This window comes from Apteryx mantelli, chromosome 6, assembly GCF_036417845.1.
Source record: "Apteryx mantelli isolate bAptMan1 chromosome 6, bAptMan1.hap1, whole genome shotgun sequence".
In the NCBI taxonomy this organism is placed as follows: domain Eukaryota; kingdom Metazoa; phylum Chordata; class Aves; order Apterygiformes; family Apterygidae; genus Apteryx; species Apteryx mantelli.
In genome coordinates, this window is record NC_089983.1 from 42,589,407 (window position 1) to 42,613,022 (window position 23,616).

General features: G+C 40.3%; 1 protein-coding gene across 1 annotated transcript in view; it reads right to left on the reverse strand.

Annotated features, from left to right (window-relative positions):
• The window catches only part of NCKAP5 (NCK associated protein 5), a 388,365-nt gene that overhangs the window by 137,121 nt on the left and 227,628 nt on the right, over positions 1 to 23,616 (reverse strand). Inside the window, exon 6 of the mRNA XM_067299354.1 lies at positions 3,881 to 3,971. Within this exon, the coding sequence (XP_067155455.1) occupies positions 3,881 to 3,971 (91 nt within the window). The remainder of the gene's footprint in view (positions 1 to 3,880; positions 3,972 to 23,616) is intronic.

A 23,616-nucleotide genomic window follows, 5' to 3' on the forward strand; every position in this document is an offset into this window, starting at 1 on the left:
AAACTAATCTATCACGGTGTCAGAGAATATGGGATTCATGTCCACACTGGAGATCTCTTAATACATGTCCTCATTTGTTCTAAAACATGTGGTTGTGAAACTCAGCAGTGAACTCCGATACTCTGCTGCACTGAGTACTGATCATACCTTAAGAGGTATGTATCAGTATGTATGTATACAGTGTGCAAGGTAACTGCTTGATTGTAGAGAATGGCTTTCAAAACAATGGTAGTATTTATACATTCAATAAGTTTTTACACAAACGTCACTCGGAATTCATATAAAACCTTTTTTCACAGCTCAGCTCACACCTATACTTCACTTCCAAACACAGGATGATAATATGGTTATCATGTTCCTGAACAGCTGAATACATCAGGGTGTAAAGAACCTAGGTTACTTAGGTTGTACCTTCAAGTGCTCTTCCCATTTGTGAATTAGCCTGATACATGTCAAAACACTGTCTGAAAGCATTTAGAATGTTACAAATGAAATGTTCCTCCTGCAATATTGGTGCCTCTTGCCAACATTCAGATATGTTTGTCCATTATTTCTGCACAGTTGTTTTCATTAACACATTCATTATTCATACATTAATGCTTTATTAATGTTTTCCAACGTTCAAATACTTCTGTGAACATTTCAGAACACAGATTCTTTGCCAACTATTTGTTTTGATGAGGCCTTGAGGTACCAGCTTTTGTCATTACATGTGGTTGTCGCCTAAATCACACTGCACGGTTTGTACTGCCTGACTAAGTAACAAACATACATGATGTGAACCCATCTGTGGCCTGCATACCAGATATCCATATGAGGGCAGGAATGCCATGCTTTGCATGTGAATAGAGCCATTCCATAAAATTTCAAGGAAAAAAAAAACTGTTCAAAAGCTTGTCATAAAAAGTGAACAAAAGGGGTGTGAGGATGAATGAATCAAAGAGACATTCAGAATAAACACAATGTTCATGGAAATGTTCTGTATTTTTGACCTATTTTACCCATCACAGACTGGTATATGATGCAGGAGAGTAGCTATTCCTTCAGGAAAGGAAAAACATTGCTTCCGAGTCAAAAATTAGGAATGGAAAAAAATAAATTGATAAGCAAAGAAAATTGCATCTTGGCAGTAAGGATTTTCCAGGAGGAAATGAAAATTGCTAAAAAAAATACCAAAACAAGCTCACCTTGATCTAATGAGAGAAATTAAAATAAGCAGTAAAACTTTCCTCAGAACAAGAAAAGAAGAGGAAGAGAAGGAAGCTGTTATGCAACGTGGAGTACAAGACTAAAAATAACCCTAGAGTAACAGGTACACGGGCCCTTTAAGGTCCTGGGACAGAGGTGGCTTCAGTCTGTCCAAAAACTAGGCTCAGGTTCTGAGAATTAACCCAGAGCCCTGCGTATCAGCTAGCAGATTGGAACTGAATCCTACGTCCAGAAAGAAAAAGGAAAACAATTAACGGACAGAGTGCACCCTCAGCAAGTTTGCTGATGATACCAAACTGGGAGGAGTGGCCGACACACCAGAGGGCTGTGCTGCCATTCAGAGGGACCTCGACAGGCTGGAGAGGTGGGCAGAGAGGAACCTCATGAAGTTCAACAAAGGCAAGTGCAAGGTCCTGCACCCCCCATGCACCAGTACAGTCTAGGAGCTGACATGCTGGAAAGCAGCTCTGTGGAGAAGGACCTGGGAGTGCTGGTGGACAAGCTGACCATGAGCCACCAATGTGCCCTTGCAGCCAAGAATGGTATCCTGGGGTGCATCAGGAAGAGTGTTGCCAGCAGGTCAAGGGAGGTGATCCTCCCCCTCTAACTCTGGAGAAGCCGCATCTGGAGTAGTGTCCAGTTCTGGGCTCCCCAATACAAGAGAGACATGGAGCTACCGGAGCGAGTACAGCAGAGGGCTACTAAGATGATTAAGGGACTGGAGCATCTCTCATATGAGGAAAGGCTGGAAGAGCTGGGACTGTTCAGCCTGGAGAAGAAAAGACTGAGGGGGGGGGAATCTTATCAATCTTTATAAGTATCTGAAGGGAGGATGTAGAGAGGATGGGGCCAGACTCTTCTCAGTGGTGCCCAGGGACAGGACGCGAGGCAACAGGCACCAACTGAAACACAGGAAGGTCTGAACATGAGGAAAAACTTCTTTACTGTGAGGGTAACAGAGCACTGGAACAGGTTGCCCAGAGAGGTTGTGGAGTCTCCATCCTTGGAGATATTCAAAAGCTGTCTGCACACAATCCTGGGCAACATGCTCTAGGTGACCCTGCTTGAGCAGGAGGGTTGGACTAGATGATCTCCAGAGGTCCCTTCCAATCTCAATCGTTCTATGATTCTGTGATTCTGTGAAAGCATTAAAGAGCAGCTTGCTAGGTGGAGAGGGCTATTTTCTAGAGCTCAAGAGAAACAAAAGAATTGTTGTTGTTGTTATCATCAATTGGGTAGAATGACCTCGTTCTTCTGTTGGACAGAAAATAAACCTAAGAGCTAAATACACCATGGTTCCCATTCTACTGGCTGGCAGGAGAGAACAAATGCCTATGTCGGATACGGCCTCAAACAAAAAAAGAAATTCTCCAGGTTTTCAAAAATCATGATGCAAATAGAACATGGAGGAAAAAATAAGCAAGCACTCATACCGGAATGAGCAGATTATCTCCCCTCCAGGAGAGCAGCACATGAAACTTCAAATTTCAGGAAGATCAGATAACTGAGGGGTTTTTTTTCCTCTAATGGCCAAAAGGGGGGAAAAAACCCACCCAAACCCCAGTTTGACTGAAACCAAAATACTCTTTTTGTCTTTCTCACTGAAAAATGCAACAACAAAAGCCAAACAAACTAAAACCTAACTGTGGTACCACCTAACTGGTTTCCAAGGTAAGCTAGGATACAGAAAACCAGGTGACAAAATTATTTTGGCTGTCTCTTGATCAATAGATAAGGAGAAGACTCAAAGTAGAGACTAAAGCCAAGCCCACTTAAGAATACCCACTGCATGGCAGCTGGAGTGAATAGGAAGTATGGATTTAAACTCTGAACCAAGAAGAGTGAACCGACTCTCATATTTGCAACACAAATGAGTGGTGAGTAAAATATGGATGCTTTTATTACAAGTTTCTGAAAGCACAGTATTTCATTATGAGTTCAACAGAAAGTTTAATTTGACCTGAAATTAAATTTTCCAGGCTATCATTTTAAAAAGAAAAATTGATTACTTTGGAAGTTTAATCTGAAAGACTTTTTTCTGTTCAATCCAAGCTTAAATTGAAAATTCAATTACAGTGGCAAATACTCTTTAATATATATTTTTGTTTAGCTACCTGGCTCTATTTTTGGTCAATCAGCTGCAAGAAAGAACTAACGTACCCACTCTTTTTGAAAAGTGTGTTATATCTGAAGGATTACAACCTAGTCCAGATCTCACTATTTTATTTCAGCATTTTAAATATCTTTACAAGAAATGCTTGATTCTGTTTAAAAACCTACAGCATAAGATTGACTTCATTAAGCTTTTTTTCTTAAATTAATTTGCAGAATATCTGATTAAGTGGGATGTTCCTGCTTCCAGAGACTAAAAAGGGTCTTCCAACATCCCAGGCTCACTACTTCCAGGAAAGAGTGGTATGGTAGGAAAAGGTAAACTGCAGTATCACCCTCCTTTCCCATGAACAGTATAAACAACCCTGGATCCCTTCCAAAACCTCTAAAATCTTTGTTCTCCAAGATTCTGCTCTTAGACACTCTCCCTCTACCCCAAGAAGGACTGATAACGGACACCTGCCACAAGTAGCGAGAAGAAACTACGCAGTTGACCTGGAAATCTCATGCCTAATAAGTACGTGATTAATAAAAAAAAGAGGTAACAAGTCACTAATACCTGATACACCTTCATGATACTGACAGTTCCTTCTCCGTTCTGGCCCGGGGATCCTTGGTGCTGTAGTAGATTTCTCACCGTCTCCTCCATTCTAGAGAAGGAAAATATTATAAAAGTCAACTGCATGCAAAAAAAATTTTTAAGACTTGCATTCAGTGTTTTTGTTCTTTACAAGAGCCTAATGCATCATTTTACTGGCTACCATGAAATTAATATTTAAAGGAAATCCTGGCCTTGTAATGTTCTCATACTTCATGTTATGAATAACACATTAAGGGCACTCTTTTATCTTTTGAATATGCACAGTAATTAGGTGTAATTGTTAAAATCCTACCATAGCTCCGTTACAAAAATTAAAAAGAAGTGCCAGCAAAAAACAGCACCTTGTCAACACTGTAACCAAACAGCACGAGAAAATTACTGTCAGTTAGGAACAAAATCAGTCAGATTTCCCCCCAAAGCTGCTATATTTATAGTCAATTGTCAATTTTGTGCAATTTAGACAGACTGTCACATACATTGCTTGTATTTGCTCTCTCTGTTACAGGTGCAGCAGCATGTGCCAGGACATTTGTTTATGAAGACACAGCTGCTGAATGCATTCACCCTCTCTTTGCCCTTTCAAAGGGATGCAAAAAGCAAGCACAGAGCAGAGCCTGGTACGAGCAGCTCAGGAAAACATCACCAACTTCAGCAAAAGAAGTAAGGTTGGTACTCTCATTTCAAAAAGTGCTAGTGGATACCATCAAAAGCGTCTTTGATCTATGGGCATTCATCAGCCACGGTAGAATGGGTAATAACGCCAACCCTCCCAAGCAGAGGTGACACTGAATGAGGGGCTGTGTCCCGGCACACCGTAGGGTGGACAACGGGGGCCACCACCCAAAACACGGGTCCCATTCAACTCCACAAGAAGGTAAATCATACGGGCTTTGGGGATATCACTGAGACTGACTCCAAATAAACAGTCCAGGACTATAGCTGGTTTCAGCTCTGCAAGCACGGACAGGAGGAAGAATGGGAGCAGAAAGCAGAGAAGCAATGAGGGCTACAGCAGCAGAGAAGCTGGGCTTCACACACAAATCTCTGAGGGCCAACTACAGCAAAGGTCCTCCCACACCCGCAGTCTTCACCCGCTTTCTCACGCCTTTGCAGCTGCTTCTTGCTGTGGCAACACTTTGGTGAGTTTGACTTGAGGAATGGAGTCCAACTGATACGCCCCCACCACTGAAATTTCTCACCTGCACTTTAGTTTTTTACGTTCTTTACTTTTAGACTGTCTCAATTCCTTGATACAGAACAGCCCAGCTGGAGCAGGGGCTGGAGAAGGGAAAAACGCTATGGCATACGTGTGCGGGTTGCACAAAGGCAGGAGAGCAAGAGGAATGCTTTACACCAGTATTGCCTGACATGCTGTGTATGAAACCTGCAGCCCTGAAAAGAGAGCCAGAATTCCTCGGGAGACCACACCAGACACTGCCTGCTGTTGCTTATTCTGTTGTGTTTAGGCAAACATGACTTCTGTGTGCTCTTCTTTGCAAATGGAATTGGGCAAAAGAACTATTCATATCATACCAAAACTTTTATTTCTGAGGTAGCAAGACAGCAAGACAGCAAATATTAGCTAACTGCTCTGGCCAAAGGCCAGTCACACTATCTTGTATATAAGTTACAAACACCTCGTAGTCTTTCTGTTCTTTCAGTCTTACCAGAATGGCTGGTAGTGGCTCATTTAGAAATAATACTATGTTTTACTAGGTCTTCTCCTTTCAAGTCAGCCAGCTACACTCCTTTTCAAGAAGCTGACATTGTGAGGCATTCATTTTATTCAGATGCCCACTGACATTTTACTTATTCATATTTTTTTTTTTTGTCATTGATGTGCAGACTTCTACATTGCCAGAATGCTCACAGAATAGTTGGACCATCTGTTGACCAAATGTGAATAAAAATAAGCCAGCACTAATCTCTAGTGCAGACAGTGGTGCACAGTTTTTCAGTTTCAGATTGAAACCATTTCTGCTCATGGGCTGACCTTAATCAGATCCCTTCTACACAAAAGAACAAATCATTTTGGTTCATAATATAAATTCCTGTACAGTCCTCACTGAAAGATTTCCTTTCATAACATGTTCATCATTTAATTTTTAAGTTAATAATGTAGTAGGGTTCTTATTTTAAATCACTGTGTTTTATATATGCATACACAATTCTCATTCTAGTCCTACATAAAGTTCTTCCAAATGAATAAACAAGTAAAAATTAGAGAAAGGATAGATTCAACTTTCGCTGAAATCAATGAGAGTTTTCCAATTTAGGTCTAATACTTTAATGAAAATATAGTCTAGCTGGATATTAGAATCATCAGTTAAACTACTTATGAAGAATTCTTAAATTCAATAGGTCATTTCATCTTGAGCCAAGTGCAGATAACTGGATTGTCTATTCTTGACAGAATTCCTATTAAACAGGCCTATCTTATCTAACAACTTTATAGGGACTGACTAGCATACTGTTTCACCCAGCAATTAGAAACACCTTCTAGCAACGCTCTTATTTCTATTAACAATGATATTTGCAACATGACAAAGAGCTAAGTTAAACACTGTTGAGGCTTTTGTTGTTTCTCTTGCAGCTATTATAAAAATTTGTAACTAAGAGTCTGACAATCATAAAGCTGAACCACCAGACATAACAGACAGTTTCTATGTAGGCATGTCACTGAAAGGATCTTAGAAACTTGAGGTGTCTAAAGGATATCCAAATAAGAAAAGAGAAAACTAGTTCGTGTCAAAGACGTATGTGAAATATGCTTATACTCAAATTTATTGCAAAGCTCTGATGGCCAGTGCCGTTGCAGTTTATAAGCTGTTTCTTTTTTTGCTAGCATCCCTATTTTCTGTTTTTTAGGAAGAACTGCTTAACCAAACATGGCATATGATAATAATTGAGACTTGTTCCTCATAAGTTAGAATCTTTGAAGCCTGAATTAATGATAGCTTAATTAAAAGGCAATTGTTATATTATGATCGATAATACTCTGCACGGTGACTGTATATGCCACTAAGATTTAGTATAAATTCTTTTAAAAAACAGAAGAACAACTGAGCCTCTACAAATTTAACTTGAACTACCATGTTTTGCTTCCTGAACTAGGCCTCCAGAGGACATGTAAATTTTGGAAGTGAAGCAGAAAAATTAAAAGCTCTGTGAAAGGCTATTCCTACACATCAGCTATATATTTCTCACTTCTAAAAACCATTAAAGGTTATCTTCTCTCAGTTGTGATTCTAATACCCAGATGGACCCAGTCCAACATCAAGCACATGCTGATTACATCTATAATAGCTATGCCCCACGCGTGTAGTCTGTCTGCTTTCCAGGCTATGCTAAAAAGCTCATCTTGCCAAGGATTCGATGCATCTTATATAACTATCAAGATGTTACATTCTGCAAAACCAGTTTCTAGTATCTCACCATTCCCAAACCTATGCTTTTCAATCACTATTTAGGAACATTTATTTTCCCCTTTGTCTAGTGTTCTGTTTACTGTTTATTCATCTCAGTCAGCACCCCTAAAATTTTGTTACATCTATTATTTGGATAGAAAATTGAAGTTTTCTGAAAACTGCAGTGTTGCTTTCAATTAAAAAAAAAAAGTGACCCCTTTCAAGGAAAAATAGCAAAACCCATGTTTGGCAGAGGCTTCTTAAGTTTCTTGACAAAATGTCAATTTAGAGTAAGGAGACAGTTCTCCACCAGCCCTAACCCAAGGATAAATTTCTCAAAGCACTAAACGGAAGAAGAAATGAGGCACTCTGAGACCAGAATCTGTTCATGGAGTGTAAGAGTTTAAGGAATGTAAAATATTAATGCTGCTGTGGAAAGCACTGTTGAGATTTCATCTGGAATATTATCTGCAATTATGATCACCAGTGCTCCTTCACAGAGGGTTCGGTGGAGAGACAGCTCTGAGGCTGCTCAGAGGAACCGAGAGTCCACATCATAAGAGAAGACTAAGCAACTTGTCTTCCTAAACCTAAGAGATCACAGGCTTACACAGATATGACCTCTACAAATGAATCAATGAGAAAAAAGTAAAAGAGGAAAGAATATTTTACCAGCCGAAGGGCAATGATGGACAGAGAACAAAATGGGAATATAGTGTCTATAAATATGTTTAGCCTGGAATTAGGATGTTTTTTAACCATTAAAAAAGTGAGACTCTGAACAGCCTGAAGGTAGAGTAATGGGATAAGAAACATGAACACTTAAGAGACTTGAGCAGTTTACGAAACCAGTTAAATAACAGGGTTAGCAGAGGACTGGACTGATGATCCAGAGGTCCACACTTGCTATTCCTCCTGAAATAAAATCAGTCATTCCTAGGTTTTAAAGACATAATTTGTCCAGTGCTGTTAAAAGAGTACCAGGAGATCAGTCTAACTGCGATGTACAGTATTTGGCTTTTTTTGGTACATCTTTCAGAGAGAGGGGGCCAGGTCTCACATCCGGAAAGGAAGAAACGTTGTCCCTTGCCTGGGGATCCTGAGCCTGGACCCGAAAGGGGGCCGCACACAGGGAGCAGACGCTCAGGCCTCCAAGGTGGCACAAAAACTTCCATGGTGTATTTTGCTGCAGCTCTGAAAACTGGTCCAGAAGCCAGGACCTGCCTGCAAGGACACACCAAGCTGTAGGAGCCTTGTTTTTAAAACTTCTTGACTTTACATTTCGGATAGGAGGGAGCAGCTCTGCTGCGTCCATCCCTGGCCTGGCTGTCCTGTTGCAGTGGCATGTGATCAGAGCACAATTTCACCAAGGCCAAGGCACGTTTTACAGGCCCTTTTGGGATTTACTCCTCACTGGTAGGCAGTCACGTTCCCGATTCCCTCCCTATTTCTCAGGACCATCTCCTTTATAAATGGACATCTCCTTTGTGCCATCCCCCAGCAATACTGGGACATGAAAAACCTGCCCACTTTGTGCCTCTCCTAGTTGTGTCATTTCAAATGGACCAAAGCCATAGCCATTCTGTTGGAACAGACTTTAAGACTATACGGGAATTAATGTGCCCTCAAATACACGAATTCAAGGATGCTCAAGTGTTTTCTCAGCCATCCAGCCCTTTAGAACCTTTCTCATATATTTCCACCTTCCTCAAAAAGGCCTTCCAGTTCCCTTTTGTCAGGTTTATTGGTCTTGTCTCCTTGAAAGAGGCATCTCTCTCACAGTCTGCCTCCGTAATTTCACATATTGAGGGCTTTTTCTCCATCAACCTCTCCACTGTGTATGATAGGTCTTTATGTCCTGTCTCATCGCAGAGGAAACCCCTTCTTTTCTCCAGTTCTCTGCAGCACATCTCTTATAGGGGTTTGATCTCCCCAGACCTAAAACTTAATCCCTTAGATTGAGCAGGTTTTCTGGGGAAAGGAGACAAAACTAGCACAGAGACAATACACTCTCTATAGCCCTCATCCTATTCAGCTGCTTCCCACACAGCCCTTAACACAACTCTCCCTCCAAAGGACATGTAGCATGTGGCTGTTCCAGCTCTAGAAGATGCGTGACAGCTTCAACCCCTTCTCCCTTGACCCATTTCCTTCAATATTTCCCCAGGCTGGCAGCTGCCTTTTGCTAGGTGCTATCCCCTTCCTTCTTCATCAGCCTCAAGCTGAGGCAACAGTACTCTGTGGTTATTTCAAAGGCATATCACAAGAATTCCTTCAACTTAGTACTAACTTCACTGTCTTGCAGGGACATGTCCAAAGGTTTCTACAGAGTCTTCCAGCAGCAGCTGGAGGTTTGTATTTCAGCTTTTCCTTCTCCTCATGTCATGCAGCAAGCACAGAATTCTTTCTAACGGCTTTGAGAAAAACAATAATAGAACTTTCTCCATCTTTAGCTTAACTTACCTCAGTGGATTCAAAACTCTCAGATGGGTATATATTCTCAAATGGTTCAAGTTCTCTTCTTCCAATCCTATCTGTGAGACAGCATAGCTTCCTGCCTCTCTCCTAGGCCATCTCCAGCTCAGTTCTCTTGAGATCTATTTCTAGCCTTCCTAGAGATGCAACCTGTTTTTTAAGTCCTTGAGCTGCCTGACCCTTCCCAGCTTCCTGACCATGGACCAAGGTACAAGTTAAACTGCCCAGGGAACTCTCAGCCCTTTCAGCCCCTGCCAGATTCCTCTCTGAAGCACTGAGGCGGCCGGGGAGCTCGGAGCCAGCCAGCATTGCAGCCGGCCGGACTGCCGTTGTCTCTGCAGAGCCTGCGATCTGTCTAGCTCTGGTGGCAGGCTCCTGAGCCCCTGCCCAAGCCTCTCATGCCTCTCTCCAAATTAACACTCCAACAAACCAAAAAGCTGCTGTCTGACTCAGCGCTCAGATAAATTTGTTAGCTCATTCCTACACAGTTTCCAACCTCCAAGGCTACACTTGCATCTCACTTCTCAGACCACTCTGAAAAGACCCCAAGATGGTCCGACCTCTGCAGTGAACCTGCTTAGACTTTCTCCTTATAGTCAGTTCCTCAAACTATCAAAGGCTTCCAAACAAACAAACAAAATCCCCCAAACAAACAAAATATTGTGATTCTAGACCATATATATATATATTTTTTTTTTTTTTTTAACAGGGAAAACATCAAAGTGGTTTTGCAAGACATAACAGAAGCAAAAAGAGCTCATCAAACAAGGCTTCCTCTTCACTGCATCCTTAGAGGAGCATCTTCCCTTCCCATCTGGGTTTCAGCCACATGAGCAGCTCTCTGACCTGCAAACTCTGCCTGGGGCCCTCTCGCCCCTGGGATTTCCACCGTCTCTAGGCAGGGCACCCTGCTCTCCTCAGAGATCTGAAACACATCTCCCCTCTGCACAGGCACCTGCCAGCCATACCCATGGCCTCGGGAGCACCGCTCTCCTCCGCGAGCCCTGGTGGTCTCCAGGAAGGACCGGTGCCCTCCTTCCCGGGGCTGTGTCCGGCCCCACCAGCCCCCCACCCAGGAGGGCTCACGACAGGCTCCCACGGGCCACAGGACATGAGGTGGCCTGGAGCTAGACACAAGCTTCTCCAAAGAATTTAGATACTGAAAACGGATCAGCAAAGCACAGACAGGAGTGAAAACCAATATGCGATAAACAGAAAGGAGACCTGACAGACGTAAACACTGAGGCTCTAATGCCCAAGGGCTTTCCTCTGTGTTTTCAGGCTGTTTAGGAGGCAACATTACTCCTGGCCTTACAGTAGTATGCTGGGCAAAGCCTACAGAACGCACAATACCCATCCCTAAAATTTCAGTTTGAAAATAAATAATATCCTCTATAATATCAATAGAAAGACACAAATGTAATGTATAATTTACATTTATTCATTCCATTCATCACTACTTGTGCTTATCAACCCAGAATTACCAAGTCAAATTCTACCACCACCATCACGGCCCTTTTCCCCCCGCAGGCTCTCAGCAGCCAATTCAATCCTGTTCTCCAAGCGGCAAACCCAAACTACGCAAGCCACGCTCTTCTCATGCGCTGACGCTAAACCACTCTTCTGAACACATACTCAAAGCATACACAGATCTTCTCCTGGGTAGCAAACTATCTAAAGAAGAGTGGCACGTAGAAATAGTAAAGTATCTAGCACAAGGCGAGGGCAACTATTACAAGGCAGTGCTGAAATGAAAAAGGTCTCCAGCTGAAACCTGGAAATCCACGCTGCAGTCAAGGACAAAGCTCTGTTCACACGACTGGAGAAGGATCCTTCCATTGAGTCAACAGCCTAAACAAGTGCTCTGTCCCCTAGACCACACCACCACTTGAAACAAGTTATAGAGAGTTGAGGAACGAGCATAATATTTACTTAGTTGAACCACTGACCATTGCATCTGCTGGAAATTTTGAAGGTATCCATTTAAATAATGCAAGTATGCACCTTGAGCCTCAGGTAAGCAGGGTAGGATTTTGAAAGACCTCAACATGGACATTATCACTGCTCCCACAAAAGTCTTAAATTCTGTTACCATGCAATGGCAGACCTGGCATTTGAGTCAGCCCTTCCATTGCCCCTCTCAGCCATGCAGACTTCACTCCTGAAACCTATACCCCCACCAAAAAACTTCTGAAGCACAGTAGAAACCAGTGGCAATGTTTATTCCTGTGTTGACAGACAGATAAATGCTATATGGACTTTATGGGTGTCTTCCATCACTAGTCCCCTGTACAATTTTTAAGCCACAGGCAAGGAGGATTAAATAAAAAATAGTCCAAGGCTAAACTTCACAGAAAAACTTCTCATAGGCAATGGAAAAATTTTTCAAATGGAAGGACTGTTTCTCTCCTACAACCCCCCATTAACACATTTGGGACTTTAGGAAAGGAGATATTTTCATTAGCTATAAATGGATAGAACCAGACGTGCAGAGAAAGCTTATTCTAATGTCAGCTTGAACGTACACTCATAATTTCAAATATTATTCATGCTGGAGGCACCAGAAATAGTCACACAGTGTTTCAGCATATCTAAAAGCATCAGAAAAATCACAGACAGCTATATAACCAGACTGTAAATACTTCCAATTTTAAATAATGATTTTGTATTTAAATTTTTTCTTATTTTCTACAATTTAAATAAATGTTTTTCTCATATATGCAAATATATAGATGGATAGATATCTACGAACCCATCCAAATATATATATATTTAATCTGCTATACATACCACTGTGGTACAAACAATCCACTTTGGCTTCAATTTACTTTACTTGGGGATGTTATGCAATTTAAAACTAATCAAAGTTCTTGTTCCATTCTGAGTCACAGTTTCAGAGCTGTACCAAGGCCACCTGTGTGTGCTGACACAACTACATAAATTTCCATGAGTTTCTAACAAAAGCTGCCTCCCTCCACACAGCATCTTTGTAGGGTTGAAGTAGATACAGAGAAATGCAAGATGAAAGCTAGGCCTGCCGTCAATGAGCATCTGCAGAAGTCCCCAGCACGCTAACGTGCATTTTCACACTACACAGCCCATCACAAAATTTTCAGGCTCAGACTGCCAAGCGTGGTAGTACACACACAACTGTGCTGTCCACAGCACAGATAGCAGCTGGAAAAAAGCTAAGAAGAGGAAGGATTTTTTTTTTCCTCTTCTGCTAAAATTACCATGATTTGTTTTCAGTCTCTGACTCTCCAAGCAAGGCTTTCTGAGGGCATCAGACTCCAGCATCTTAATCTCTCACAGCTCCTCTTTGCAAATCTTACAGGAGTTTTAAGGCAGCTCCAGGGTTAAGAAAAATATGTGAAAAGGCCCTGTGAAGATGGGTGGATAGGGTTTTCCATAAATAAAATCCCAACTTCATTGACCCAATATGTAATAGTGTTTTCTTTACTATTATGTTTTACATCTAAAAAATTTAATTTCAGTGGTTCTGCGCACCGCTGAAAGCAATGGAAGATGCGTTTATATATGGTGACAGATTCACTGTTAATTACCCTTCACAACACACTTGTGAGTACTCTTATACTACCAGTGCCCTTTCAATTCACACAAATGGCTGGGAAATCCATTACAAAGTACTGATATTTTCAAATTAGTGAACAACTGCCACAGAAGTCCAAGGCTGACACATCACAAAATGGACTTTGTTCTTCTAGCTGACAAATCTGATTAACTTTAATTATCATAACTCACCAAGTGCTAGTAAACACGATTATTCTATTAAAAAGATCAGTGATGTGAGGCCTCATCCCAGAATATACTAAATCAGTGCTCATAAGAGGTCAGAGTTCCATGGATTTTATGCTGTAAGTATGCAAGTCAACATAATAAGCTATATCACCATCTTACAGGTGAATAAATTGAGGCACAGCAAGGTTGAATAACATGTCAAACGTCAGTGGCTGCTAGAAGCCAGGATTTCAGCTGTTCACAGTTCTTGGTCTAAACAGTAGATCATATGTCCTCTCCATTTCACGTCATTTTTTTGATAGGACTGTACAGATCTTCAGCTCTTTCCATTAGTGATCTAAGGTCCATATTTCAAAAATATTTGACAACTTCAAACAAATTGGCAGCTTTGTTGTCTCTTTACAGATAGGTTAATGTTTCACACATTTCACATGAATAGCTTATGTTCGTGCTCACATAACTTTAAAAAAGCCATTCACTCTGGAAGGAAGCATGATATCAAAAGCTTAGTTCTATCTTTTTCTATCATTTAGTCACTTCTGCTCTTCTGTGTAGAATTCAGGGTTTAAAAAGAAACCTGGCAGACTTCTGGAAGGATATAAAGAGATATTTGTATTTCAACATTTTCCAATTGTTTTGCAAAAAAAAAAATTAACAAAACATTTAAGATGTATAATTCTTTTGATTAAGTGACTACTGAGCACGTCTACTATTGATGTACAGAAGGTTATTTAATTCTTTTGAGTGACTACTAAGTATGTGTATTATTAAAGTTGTTCAGACAGTTTTATAATATTGAAGTCCATACAACATGCCATGATGCCTTCAGAGCCAAAGACTGGAAAGTTTCACAGAATCCTTTTCTTCTTCTTCCCTTAAAACTTTATTTGTGAATTTAATGCCAATAAAAACTAATTACTAATGTAGCTATCGGGAGTCTAGCTAAATAATCATTCAATAAACAACTCATGGTTTGATTCAACAAACCAAGTCTTTCATTAAAAATAAAATTCACAAGAGAGCACCAGTCTTTCTTGACACTGTACAGCTAACTGCAGCAGGCATAGACTGAAGGCCAAACTCCTGCAGATATAACTACATAGGACTCAAGTATGTCGGGAAAGTCTCCCACTCTGAACCTGGATCTGCCCAAAACAGCTCACCTTAGACATTCTGAAATACAAAAAACAGCAAGAATCAACAGCAAGAAACAATGATTCAGGTTCCTAACTGTGAGAAAAATACTTTTAGTTTTGCTTAAAAATACTTTTAAAAACAACATGGAGTCTTAATAAATATAATTTTTTTTGACCTTTTGGACTTTAGCCTTTCCAAATTTTAGCTGATAAAGACCAGACTAATACCAAAAAAAAGAAAAAAAAAAGAAATTTTTTCAATTCATCTGTCGCTTACTAAAAACCTCCACGTACAAGATCAGTAAAGGTGCAATACTCCCACACATTTCTTCCAAGTGATGCCTTTGCTACAGAGAATGTAGGCTATATTAATGATATGCTAATATTCAAATTCCTAAGGGGAACAGTGCGCTGTCATAGGCATAGTTAGAATTTGCCTTTCATTTTTTCCTCCTCAGTAGAGAGCCTGCTTTGAACTTTCAAGTAGATCTTCATAAACAGATGGTATGAAACAGTTCTTGGCTGATCAACAATGACCAAGTGTTTTTCCTGTGCTCCTCAGGAACTGGGGATGCCCTCTTGCTCTCTGTGTGACTAGGTCCTTCTTAAGTAGGAAGCCCTCTATATCTGCCCTGGCCAGAGAAGCTGTGCAGACACTAAGAGAAGGGGTACCGCTGCATTAGGCATGCCCTAATGTCTTTTTAATGTGGAAGATGTTCATAGGATTTTATTTCCCACGGTTCAAATTTTCCTAGAAGAATAATGGCACCCTAAGACCTTTCCAACATTCTGTCAATATTTTGAAATTACCAACTTACGATATGAAAAATATTTAAATAAGGTGTCTTGATGTATTTTTCCAAAAAATCAATGACTGCCAGGATAGCAAATGCCAAATGCCGTCTCCTGAGCCTGAAGTATGCCTCCTTCAGTGCAGGTTTGACTCATCAGAGCCAGAAACAGTAACACTGCCCTGGAACAACACAATTTCCTATTCTAACGGTGTCTGGCTCAAAAGGGGGTTACCTTTATGGATGATAGATTCAACAAACAGCAACATACATCTAAGGGAAAGAAATCTAAGATGTAAAAGTAACTACTCCTCCAGTCTTACATTTCAGATAGTTAGAAAACAAGCAAGAAAACAAGTCATCTTGGAGACAGAAGAACAGAAGTTTAATGTTTGTAGATTTCCAAATTCTAGCAGTAGAGCAAAATGGCCTAAACAAGTAATATATGGTTAGAATAATGGTCTCCAAGGGCTTAATTATCTGTATCATTAGGCAGTGGTAGTCTCTCTAAAATGATATTGACAGCTCTTCTACAACCAAGCAGTTGATAATGAGGCAATAAAAATACATGACAATGCGCACTGAAGAGGGCTGGAATAGCCTCATATAGAGCATCATCAGCTTTGACACCGATGAACAAAGAGGGCTAAATTAAACTGTTTGTGAACTGGTCACAAAAGAATCAGAAGGATTTAGAAACATCTTGCCATCAATCACGTTTAATGTTTTCCCTTTCCATTTATGCAAGCCTAACAAAAGAGAAAAAAAGCAAAGAAAGGAAGAGAAAGAATATCAAGGTGCAAACGAGATGCATGAAGAAAGCAATAACACAGCTGCATAAAATAAAGATAAGAAAAAGGTAGGCACACCTTCATGCCTCTGTGTTAAGTGTCATAAAGCACTGCCTGTATCCTTCCAGTCACATTACTCTATCGTAGCCATTATCCATTCTACCAAGTAACAGAACACACAGGCTCAAAATGCCAAATTCATCACCACTGAAGCTCATTTCTTTAAATCACATTATCCTGGAGATGGGTTGAATAAAAAGAAGGGAAACCAAGCTGTATTCTTCCGTGCAGGATTTCAGCTGCAATATGCAGAAAGACGACTGGCTCTCAAGGTGTGCACGCGCTTCCACCACCCCACGCGCCCTGTTTTCCTTCCCTTGCTGAAGGCCAGCAGACTGCTCCCCCGCATCAGTAGGTTCGAGGTGAGTTGTAGGAGGCCTGCCATTCGGTGAGAGGAGGAAAGGGCACTTTGAAGGAATTGCCAGCTGTCAACTTGGAAAACAAAAGGAAAAAAGGGGAGAGAAAAGGGGTCTGGAAAGTCATATTCCGTGACTTTGGCCACAAAGCACAGCAACTGGACAAACTAAGATGTGGGTTAGGAGAAGAGAAATGAAGGAAGTACTTAGAAACAGAGAAGGAAAAAATGCTGAGAAAAGGTCTTGAGAATGGAGAGGAAGAAAACAGTGGAGAGAACAGCACAAGATGGGAGGACCAGAAATAACAACAAGAGTAGCAGAAAAGACGTAGAGGACTGAGAAGAAGAAAAAAGAATGTTAGAATGTAAGTGAGATGCAAGAAAACAGAAAAAGAATACAGTGGAACAAACAAACAAAAAAGATAAACATGTAAAGTGAAAAGAAAAAGTGAGAGGACAATCAGACATATCTAAGGTGCAAATGTTTATTTGTAATGTACTGCTGTTCCATTTGCAGGAACAGGAGAGCTATTAGCTAGGATTTCCAAAAGAAGCCCATTTAAGAAGGGTTTAGGAAAGGATTTTTAGTCTGACCATAGCCCTAAATGGAGAATCACAACATCACTCCCTCCTCCCTGTTCAAGCACTCATTCTTTAATCATCTATCTTCAGCACAGCATGGGATACGTTTTCAAACTGCTCTGCAGGGTTTTAGCCACATGGCTCCCATTGAGTTTAATGGGAATCCTGTGGATAGAGCACCACATGAGGCTTTCAAAACGTACTCCAAAAATTCTCTAAATAATGCATTAGCTGAACATTATCCTGTTTACTTCTCAAAGACCATGCCTAAAATGAAACAAAGGCTAGGTAATTTTTAAAGCTAGCATTTATTGGGAAGCTCATTAGTGTTTCATTCATGGATATCTTTCCTCTGTATTAATATTTAACATGAATATTTAGGATTTCCTTTTTCCATAATAGTCAAAAATAAAGGAAAGAATCAGCTCAAACCACATTTGCTCCAAAAGGAAAACCCAAGAGTTAACGCATCAGCCGAAGATTTGGGAAGTCCCTCTTCCAGACTTTGTCATAGGACACCTCTGTGGTTTTGTTTCAGCTGTTCCTCTGCAAAGTTGATTTAACAGTTTCTATTTCGTAATGGCTTTATGATAATAAGATAATAAATACCAGTGAAGTATTAATCAAAGACTCAGACACAGAAAGAATGCCCCAGTATTCATTCCCTCTCTCCCTTTGAGAGGAAGGTTGTCTTCATGATCAGGTCTGAGATAACATGAGAGTCTTGAAAAATGTAAACTCCTGCCACCCCTGCTATTATTAAGAGACGACCTGAGTTTCCATGCTTTCACTTTTCAGAGGCAGCATTCAAAATAAATCCACGCAGATACGATGGCAATCAGCTTTTATGCACACCAAGAGTTGACGGTATTCCATGGTGCTTTGGAATAGGAACCAGAAAGCCTCAGCTACATCGAAGCATCAGGGCTTTCAGCTGCAGGAGACGGATCCTCAGCCTCCGCAAAGCACAACAGCACTGCTGCAGAGGAGGGAAGTCTGGCACGTTCACGAGACAAAAACTTAGCCAAGGAACAGCAAAGGGAACACACAGAGCCTCGATCTCTGCCATCAGAAGTGAACATTAGGTGCAGTGCTAATATCGACAGTTCACTTACGCTGTTACCTTACCCACACAGTTTGTGCTATCGCGAAAGGTCACTTGTAGAATACTTATTTATGTTAAAATATTTCAAAAATTGGGCTCAGCAAATAAAATTCTTCAGCTGTGAACTGGCTAAGCACTTTTTTCCTAGACATACGGAACAGATACTAGACCAGATACTGGTCTACCACAACAACTTAAGGAAATACTACCACAGTTGTAACACAGGAAATTCAGCATTTTGAAAGACTAGGTTTATGTCAGTGGAACACAGAAAAACTGGACAACTCTATAAAGCAATGTGTCTACCAGCTTTGAACTGCACTGCCATAAACTACAGTGGGATTGAATAACTTTGGGCAGAAGTCATTCCATCGAACTTAACAGTTTATTTCACAGAAGCAGAGCCTTTGTTACTTAAGTGAACAGCCAGCATGTATTTTAGCTAATCTGGCAGAAACAAAACCTCATAAGCCTGCTATACTAAGAAATAATTTAGCAGTTCTCCTGAGGGATATTTTTTCTCCTGTAAGCAAGAATCAACACAAAGAAAAAAGATCCTTTTGAATCCTTAATTAAATATTACAAAAAGTTGAAAGAAAACAATCATTATCTTATAATACACCATTACAATGCAGTAGACTGATTTCTGGAAAACCAATTTAGATATCAGTGTCCGGGAGGGGAAAAGGGCAATAACAACAACAAAAAAAAGCCTGAATGATGCATGAAAGAGAAGCTGGGTGTGACGTGCTGCGAACGCAAGGGTAACCACTGAACAGCAGCAGCTCCCAGCGCCAACGCTTAAAAAATTCCATTTGTTCTTCAGAAAGAACGGACACTTTACCTTCATCGTTAGCAAAAATGCTACACAGAGCAGGGAATCTTGTGCATGACAAGTGAGTGCATCAATGTAAGAAGCAGCGATGCCAGGTCCTTCTATGTTTTTTAGCTAGGTTGGGGGAAGGGCAGGACTCCCAACCAGTTACACAAACGCAATATAACCTGTGGGTATAGCAGACTTCCAAGACACCTGCCTACCAGGTTACAAAGCTAAGCTAAGCTTTACGACACAATTATAATACTTTAATCAGGTTTTAGCGTTGAAAAAGAAGATCCCGCTATTGCAGAAGTGGGTGGCAGAGGCCAGGGCATGGGCGCCCAGGGCTCCCGCCGGCTGCTCCTGCAGGAAGGGGAGGAGAGGGCAGAGGGAAGAACGAAGCAGGAGGGCAAAAGCTGTAACTGCTTACAGTCTGCCCCCAGACCGGGTACAGTGCTTTGCTGGTGCAGTACAACCGGAGCAGGGAAGCGCTTACAGCGTACATCTGCCTGTTGTCATCCCAGCTGAGACAATCCTGCTTGACACAAATACAAGTCATGTCGTCCTGCAGAAAATCTTATGCCGTGATTCACTGTAAAATGAAAGTATGAATCTAAAACAACTCAATTTCATTTTAGTTATCTATGTTTGCTTTACTTCTAAAATAACTGCTGTAATAATAATTTGCAAATTATCCATATTCACCTGTTTTATTAGTGTCTTCTAAACAGCATACATTTTTATTTTGAGATTATTATAAAATAAAGATGCTGACAGCGTTTTCATTAGCACAATGATAGCACAGTAGTTTTATACCTTTTTTAAGCCTGCTGCTAATGATTCATTTCAAAAGTAATTTCAGATTACTAAAAGAAAGTGTAATATATTTCCTTAATCTTCATTATCCTAAATCCTCACTCTCTTCATGCTGCTAGCACGTTGTGTGTTTTGAGAAATCCCTTGGCCTGCAAACTGCATAGCTAAACCTGCTAAGAAATAAACTTACTGTTTGGAAATGCAAAAATTATAAATCCAGCAATATTTGGAATTGCTGGAGGAATATGGTAACTCATTTTGTGAAAATGGCCACATTCTTCTGCAAAACACACTTTTGCTGTTTTGACATTTTCATTGATGCATCTCCAAATGGAAAATAGCCTAGTGGGAGGAAAGAGATGAATCTATAGTTGATGGGATGATCGTATCCAGGGCCTGACTCCTAACACTGTTGAAGACAAGTCTTTTAAATCAGAGCAAATATATGTTTTGATTTTGTAGATTATATCCACATCTCTTTGGGCAAGGTGAAAGCTTCTGGATTTTCAACTTGTTTGGGAGCAAATCTTTCAAGCTATAACTGATGAAAAATTACATAGGATATGAAGAAGGAAAAAAAAAGCTATTGTTAACTGAAAATATAAGCAATCATCTATTCATTTTATTATCAGAGGCTGCTGCTGTTGATAAAAGAGTTGTTTTAAGGACCTGCTTACAAATAATATAAAGATGAATACAAACTGGAGAACCATGAGTGCTAACAAGCATACAAGATCTGAAGAATGGTTTATACGCCTAAAAGACTGTACTTAATCAGTAGAGCTAAAAAAAATTCTACTATAAGTTTGCCTCGTAACAAGCAAACACACAGTCAGTCTTCCAATTGTGTGTTCAAAAATGACACTTTCCTAAGTTCTGGACAATATCTGATGATATAAAGTATCTGATATTCCTTTACTCACATAATTTAATTCACAATTATAATCATGCAGTTAAAAAGTCACACACGATTTCCAGTTGTTCTAGGCGCCAAGAGCTAATGATGAGAATCTGCGCTTGAACAGTGTCTTACGCTTATGTGAACATCCACACATTAGAAAAGGTTTTCAAAACTGACAAAAGTGACTTTACGCTGTCATTTTTGAGTCCACCAAGCCAGGGATAGGTTTCACAGCAATAACCTGCCGCCTTGGGAGACCAAAGACATTTTAACATGCCTCACGCTGGGCATCCAAGAACCAAGGCATCCACTTCTTCAACACTTTGTTTTACTCTCAAAGCTTTCCCATTTTGACAAAAATAAAAGGCGCAGGAAAAGTTAGGCAACTTGCCTGGAGCCAGTCTGTCAGAAGGGCTCAGACTTCCCTTCAGATTTCAGCGATGGCAGCATCTCACTGGCTTAATAATTTAGGTCAAGAACAAAAGCCAGCAGCCTAGCTAGTCCCTTATTACCAACCGACACCAACTATATTTCGCCTCCTGTGTTCTTTAATCATTTAAAAGCATTCTTTTACATCTTAGTCCTTTATATAGACGCAATTTGAGCTCTTTGGTTTAGCTTGATCTTTGCTCTGTAATCCCAATATTTAAAGCTGAACCATTAGGTATTTTTGTCTCAGCATTAAAGGTTTTTCTGCAACTTTTCCTGGCATATGAACAGCACGGAGTACACTATTCTTGTTCTCCAGTAAAGAAACACAAATAATAATAAAATAAGAGTTAATTATTTGCATTGTCTTGGTATGGCTAAAGGTACAATCACAGCATGAGGGAAATGCAAGGTAAGAATTAAAGGGAAGCTAATAAAACCTCATTTTTTCTAAAGTTTGGGTTTCTTTCCCCAATTACGTTTGCAAGCAAGCGTGACAACCCCCATGCGGTGAGAGGCATGCACGACTGGCTATTTACCACCCCGACTAAGAGTTATTACTGCAGGCAGAGCAACCAGCCCTTCATTATACAGAGGGAGGAAAAGCTATGGGTTAGTACAAACTGCACCCATGCATTTAACCGCTAGAATCTTTACAAAACTATTGTATTTGTCATACTCATCATTCAAAAATATGTCCTGAATGTTACTCCTGAGAGCTTGTTTTTAGGTCAAAAATCACACAGATTCCGTGAAGAACAGCAACCTAAAACCAAGATGGAAGATAGTACCTACCAAAATAGCCTGTAAGGCTGCCTAGTCTTGGACGCTAAGTCAGATAGACTCCTTTCTTACCTGGAGTCACTCGAGGTGTCTATCTTAGATACAAATTCATGGCCCCTAAAACTAGCACGTGCCCTCTACATTGCTGGTGGACACTGCCAGACTATGGCAAAGCAAAGCCCAAGCGTCGGGTTGGGGCACGGAGCTTTCGGTGGTGCAAGCACCTTCCCTCTCCTTCCCACCAGCCCCAGCATGGTCATCGCCAGTGGCGTCAGGCCTTTACGCCTTGGATACAGCTGGTGCCGGCCCTATGACACGTGGGCAGATTCAGACAGCAGCCAGCATCACGAGTGCAGCCCCCTTTCCAAACAGGGACTTTGGAAAAAAAAAAAGACAGCTCATATAATAAGCAGAATGTCAGAATAGACATAAACATTACAAATCTGTGCATGAAATTCTTCATTTTTTAAAATACAATTATCTGTGCTGTAAGAATGTGTACTAATACATACGTGTGAGAGTACTGGTGTTCTACAATTACTATCCATGGGAATAAGTAACAAAAATCTGATTTGAAAAACCGAATTTGAAGAAACATTTCAAAAAACCACAATCTATTCAAGTTACAGAAGTTGAACTTAAACTTTGCTAAAGAACAGCCAATTCCAACTATTCATTATTTTTAAAATAGTTCAAAAAAAATTTGTAGATAATCTATTTTTTCACTTTTGGAGGTAAATTTTTGCTTGAGGTCTTCAAACCATGTAGACTGAAGAGATTACACTGAATTACAACACTAATGCTTTATTAAAACTAACAAGTACATATACTAATGAAAGGTCACCTCATATAAAATTTATATATTCATGCCCATAGATTGCACAAAATTAAGATGAAATATGTATATAAACCATTAATAGCTAAAGCTTTATGAACTATAAACACAAGGACAGTAGTGCTTCACTTTTGCAGGATAAACTTAAAATTTGGATACTGTTGCGAGTTGTAACCAGAAATGCAATGACCAGGGAGTGTGAGCTGCCTATTAAAATAAATAAATAAATAAATAAATAAATAAATAAACACAGCAAATCATTCTCACCTGGACTTCTCAAGCCATTATACCATCAAAAGCTAATGTTTGTTTCAGGTACTGCTGAAACTGTAGCATCCTCCGAAGCACCATAAAATCAACCTCTGAGCCAAGGTCTTTTAATACAATTTTCAATACCTCCTGTAAACAGACTTGTTATACGATCTGGTCGTACAAACAAGACCCCAGTTAACCCAATGGTGGCCATTTTTGTTGCTCGTTTGGTTTTTTGAGAAAGTATCTGTGCCCAATACCTAAAAGGCATGCTTTCTGGTGTTAGCAAACAACGCCTGCAAAACACTGCAAGTATAAATGTTAGATAGCAAGATACATACAGAAAAATATTTAGACTAATGTATTTTAAATAAAAAAACATGCACATTAAAAGTGCATT